At 44.5% G+C, this 5,781-nt stretch overlaps 1 protein-coding gene across 1 annotated transcript; it reads right to left on the bottom strand.

Moving 5' to 3' along the window:
- Nucleotides 1–613: 613 nt before the first annotated feature.
- LOC138741363 (ras-like GTP-binding protein RHO) lies at nt 614–2,183 on the bottom strand. The gene has a single exon (XM_069895319.1). It carries the CDS (start codon nt 1,948–1,950, stop codon nt 1,366–1,368), a length of 585 nt encoding a protein of 194 aa, XP_069751420.1. The 5' UTR covers nt 1,951–2,183; the 3' UTR covers nt 614–1,365.
- Between the last annotated feature and the right edge of the window lie 3,598 nt (nt 2,184–5,781).

Here is a 5,781-nt window from a genome sequence, read left to right as displayed (position 1 = left end):
AGAATCTTGAATCTTCCCACTTTTCCACTGACCTTTAATTCACTGAAATCTTACTGTTTTCTTCAGCCCCCCTCCCCCCCCCCCTACAAAGATGTAAAAGTTTTTGAATAACCCTTTGTAAAACATCACAAGGCAATTTGCAAGACTTTGAGATAAAAAATAGATTGGTTAGGCTTCGCTTTGTTTTTTCTGGAGTGCAAGAGACTGAGGGGAGACTTTACAGAGGTTTATAAAATTATGAGGGGGTAAGATAAGGAGAATATTTATTTTCCCCCAGAATCAATGCCCTCTCATGTCATTCTAAAATGAGATTTAAGGTGAAAAGGGAAAGATTTAAAGGAGACAAAAGGGGCAACTTTTCACACACACTTCAGAGGAAGTGGTGGAGGTGGGTACAGTTATATTGGACAGGTCCGTGAGTAAGTGGGATATGGGTCAAACGCAAGCAGAAGGGGAGAGCTGGGCTGAAGGCTTTCTCCCCATTGCATAATTGGATGCAATCTATTGTAATTTACTGTCAAAAAGAGTTTGTGATGACAAGAGATTCAATTGTTTCAACTTTCCCATACCCTTTAAATTCAAGACTACACATGCTTGACAAGACACTGCAAAGTACATTTTCAACCTCTCACACTTTAATTAAATAGAAAGTATAAAGGCAAGGAAATTATTAAACCACAAAAATATAGCCCTTTACCCATGGCCTAACGCTTTAAGAAAATTTAATCATCTTTACATAGGTGTACATTATTTTATCAATTGAACGATAAGATTATAAGATAATCTGATATCATACAAACCCTCTTTGATATTATTTTAAGCCACTTGAAACATTTGCTGAAATGTAAAGGAAGATTTGCGTTTATATGATCTCAAGATGTCCAGTGCTTTACAGCCAATCGAATCAAGCTAAAGTGCTGTTACTGATATAGTAGACGAAACAGGATGCCATATTATCATTCCTAGTTCCCACAGACAAACTGAAATAAATGACCAGATAATGTATTTTACTTTTGTAATGTTGTCTGGGACGAAACACTGTTCAAGAGAGAGTCATGTAGAGAACGGCCTTGCTCCTTGAAATAGTTGGAAATCCACCCCACAGGATGTAGCTTTGGTTTATTATCTCATCTGGCAGAAAATACTCAGACATGCGGGGCACCCTCATTGCTGAATCGGCCTGGATTTTGACCTCAAATCTCTTGAACCTACAATTTTGCCCACTGAAGCATGGTTGATATTTTTATCCTTGTACTTGATTGCAAATTATTTTCAAATTCATATCCTTCCCCTCTGTTCCCATCTCCTCCATTCTCTGATGCTTTAAACATTTTGTCCTCTTGATCAGTGCCATCTGCAGCCCCGCTACATCATTGTACAACAAGCGCCGTTGAAGCACCTTGATTCCGTGCGATTCAAAGTGGCCCGTGTGGCCGTTTCGAACACCTCCCAGACACCTTCCTTCGTCTTGGCTGAGCATTCCAGGTAGGCATAGGCACCTATCTTCTCCGCCACGGTGTGGCCATCCTCCCACCTCACTGGCTCCTTCTTGCTCCGCGCCAGCTCTCGCTTGATCCTCTCATCACTCCGCAGGTCCTTTTTGTTGCCCACCAACACCACGGGTACCCCAGGACAGAAGTGCCTGACCTCAGGCATCCACTTCTCTGGGATATTCCACAGGGAGTCGGGGCTGTCGACCGAGAAGCAGACCAGGATGATGTGGGTGTCGGGGTAGGAGAGGGGCCGCAGACGGTCGTAGTCCTCCTGCCCCGCAGTATCCCACAATGCCAGCTCCACCCGCTTCTCATTCACCACAATATCTGCCACGTATGTGTCAAAGATGGTAGGAACGTAACCTTCAGGGAACTCGTCACGGCTTAATACAAACAGCAGGCTGGTCTTACCACAACCCCCATCTCCAACGATCACCAGTTTCCTTCTCAAACTCATTGTTGGTTTGAAAAGGCTGTCCTTCTTCCTTTCCTAAATACTGAGGAGCTTGAGTGCCCACGAGAGGAATTGTTGGTCAGGAAGACGTCTCATTGTGCAGGAGCAAAAACATTGCCCGTCAAGGTGATTTATTCCTTGCTTTTGCTGCAGTGTTCAAAGTATCACAATCGGGCACAGCTGCTAGTGTTTTAGGAGGTGAGTTGGAATGTTGACCTCCCAATCAGGTTCTACTGGTTGTGGGCTGAAGCCAGCATTTCCCACAAAGCAAATAACAAGGGAAACTGATTGGCCAGGGATAATAAAGGTGGAACAGGCATAATCTAACCTTGTGCGCATAGCCTCCCTTATAAGGGAACCAGTGGAGTTAATGGTTTATTTTGAATCTTTTATTGTGAGATATGTTCCTCTGCTTGGCAGTACAAGAATGGACTGCACTGTGAAGGTACTGCGTGCTCCTCCCTAGGATCACAGACATGCGCATTGGCAAGTGTTTGTTCCCAGATAAATTTTGGTCAGTGATGCAATAAGATGATCTAATTTTGCTTTACTGCCAGGAATTCTAAAATAGCTGATCCTTAGATTTTAAATTCCTCACTTTATAATCAAGTCCTCTGTGCTACAATGATGTCTTCTTCTTTCTTCTTTGGCTTGGCTTCGCGGACGAAGATTTATGGAGGGGGTAAATGTCCACGTCAGCTGCAGGCTCGTTTGTGGCTGACAAGTCCGATGCGGGACAGGCAGACACGGTTGCAGCGGTTGCAGGGGAAAATTGGTGGGTTGGAGTTGGGTTTTGGGTTTTTCCTCCTTTGTCTTCTGTCAGTGAGGTGGGCTCTGCGGTCTTCTTCAAAGGAGGTTGCTGCCCGCCGAACTGTGAGGCGCCAAGATGCACGGTTTGAGGCGAGATCAGCCCACTGGCGGTGGTCAATGTGGCAGGCACCAAGAGATTTCTTTAGGCAGTCCTTGTACCTCTTCTTTGGTGCACCTCTGTCACGGTGGCCAGTGGAGAGCTCGCCATATAAATACACAAAGTTTCTGGGGGAACTCAGCAGGTACCGCAGTGTCCATTGGAGGTAAAGCTAGGTTTTGGACTGAGTTCTTCTTCAAGGTATGAGTGAAAGGCAGGCAGGCATCTGAATTAAAAGACTGGGGAGGGGAAGAATGGGCAGGGAGAGGAGTACGGACCAACAGACAAAAAGTGTTAATTGGATAAGGATGGGACACAGGAGAGAGGAAAGGTGAGAATTAATTATAGGGAAGGGGGGGTTGTTTGGGACTCTGTGTAAGAGAGGCAGACCCAGGGGGAAGGAGACATTAGAAAAGATGGGGGGTTGGGAGGTTTGACAGAAACTGGAGGTTGATTTTAATGTCATCCGCTTGGAGGATGTCCAGAAGGAAGATGAGGGGTTGTTCCTTCAATTTGCGGGTGATCGCAGTCTGGCAGTTCGAGTCCATGGACAGATATGTTGGCAAGGGAATGGGATAGGAAATTGAAATGGGTGCCCACTGGGAGATCCTGCTATTGCGGCGGGCCGAGCCGAGGCACTCAATTAAGTGATCTCCCAATCTGTGTCCATTCACTCTGATGCAGAGGAAACCACATTTTTGTGTTTTTATGAAAATCACAGCATCTGCAGACTTTTGTGTTTCACTATAACTTTCCAAATAAATACACAAAATTGCTGGATAAACTCAATCTGTCCCATAGCATCTCTGGGTGGCAAAGATATATGACCAATATTTTGGCCCTGAGCCCTTCATCAAGGTTCTATATCTTTCTTCCTATGTGTGCTTTGGGACCTGCTGAGTTTCTTCAGCAGTTTTGTGTATTTATTGCCATCACAGTATCTGCAGCCTCGATTAACTTTCCAAACCTAGATCCCAGAGTGATTCACCCTGAATGGGGGTCAGTTCACTGGAGTTTTCTGGAACAAGTTGTGAGCACAGCCACTTTATATTTAGTTGCCATACATTATTGCCATCTGTCATCTCGGCCAATCCCTCAGGATGGAGGACTTCCACACCAGCTCTAGGTTCTGAGGTGACTATGAGTCCTATTGAGTGCCGCATACACTTCTAAAGTAATGTCTAAAGCCCCTTTTACACTTGTGTCCCACTAAATCAGCCGCTCAATGTCCCAGGATAGGAATGGGGGCTTTGGCTTTTCACACTTGACCACTCCTAACTGGGATACTGAATGTTTTCACACTTGAAAGAAGCCATCCCCAGGATTAGGACTGTTCTACCTTCTACTGGTGACGTCATGATGCATCAAGCAATGGTGGACCTGCCCTAAGTTCTGATCAATGTATTATGATTTATATTTGAACAAAATTAATCATGTCTAGTTATAACATAATTAAGCTTTATGTATACCACAGCAGGGGCCCTTCAGCTTCTATTATGCTGACCTATAAAAATCTTTATAAGGGACTGTGAGAAAGTTGGTAGCATTACTATTTCTAAAGTGAGGGAAAATTGGTAGCACTATCGCATACAATTTATAAATACTTTGGGGGGGGGAAACGATGGCGGACCTGCCCTCTCAGAATTCCGTGCAGCAGGGAAAGGGCTGTGTGCACAACTGAATGCATGGAGCACTCATGGAGGGGTTTCTCTGCTGCACAGCATTCTGGGAAGTCAGGTCCACCATTGCTTTTTCCCATGGTCTTTATAAATTGTGTGCAATAGCACCACCAAATTTTCCTTGCACTTTAAAAATTATCCACTGTTGCTATTTATTTCCCCTCTCTCTCTCTCTCTCTCTCTCTCTCTCTCTCTCTCTCTCTCTCTCTCTCTCTCTCTCTTCCCCCCCCCCACCCCCCCACTGTGACTTTCCCACAGCAACGTTTATACCTTCATTTTAAGATCTGTAGACTTGCCCTCCTTTGTAAGTGTAGGCTACCTTCTTGAGGCAGCATCTCACATAAGTCTTTAATGGATGAGAGGTCGGATGGATCTGGCTACATTTGTGAGTTTCTGCAACTTTCTGCGCTCCTTGGCATGGAAATGACCAATTCAGTACAGGCGTTGAAAGATTGATATTTGCTTGCTACTTGTTTCAATCCATCCTGGAACTCCATGAAGCGGAGATGTTAATTAGATGCTTGACCCTCCTTTTTTTTATGCCTGTTTTACCCTTATCATTCAACAGAAGTATTCAAGCTTCCAGTCACCTTGCATCAACATTACAAACATTGCTGATATTCATGTGATGCTTTACTTTAACAATATCTCATAAATGCAAAGTATATCAAAGAATGTTCAGTCCCATATCTCCTCCTAAATCACTGTCTTCAGGGAGAGGAAATAATAAATTGTATCTGAAATGTATATATTTTTTAAATTTCATTTAATCATTCACAATATTAATTGTGCATCCAATGAAGAAGACTGCCTTGGTTCGTCTGGAGTTACACTCAGATCAGCCAAGATGTCAGCAGATTTAGGTAAAGGTTTCATTATTACATGAAAACATACATGAAATTCTTTGTTATCTGCCAGAAGGCAGACAGAGACCCCACTTTGTCCAGCACCCCTCCCAGAAAACTACAGCACCTGGTGTTCCTAGGTGGTCTCCCCTCCAAGTACTGACCATTCCTGTGCCTGCTTAGCTTCTGAGATCAGAAAATCCCAGGCATATTCAGGCTAATAGGTGCTGTTTACCATATATACTCGTAATAGTCGCCCCCCCCCCCCGCCTATGTTTGACCCCACCCACCCACCCACCCACCCATCCTAGCTCTCAAATCCCTGACAGTGGACTCTCGTCTAGGTCCCAGCTGCCCGCCCTTCAGAAATCCCTATGCCCCAAACATGGATTTACCACCTGAT

Source organism: Narcine bancroftii, chromosome 8 (genome assembly GCF_036971445.1).
Source record: "Narcine bancroftii isolate sNarBan1 chromosome 8, sNarBan1.hap1, whole genome shotgun sequence".
Lineage (NCBI taxonomy): Eukaryota > Metazoa > Chordata > Chondrichthyes > Torpediniformes > Narcinidae > Narcine > Narcine bancroftii.
The sequence above is the reverse complement of the archived record's forward strand: the minus strand, read 5'-3'. Positions and strand labels throughout refer to the sequence as shown.

What these genes read in the sequence shown, in the direction of transcription:
- LOC138741363 (XM_069895319.1), bottom strand. Translation starts at nt 1,950, where the DNA reads ATGAGTTTGAGAAGGAAACTGGTGATCGTTGGAGATGGGGGTTGTGGT.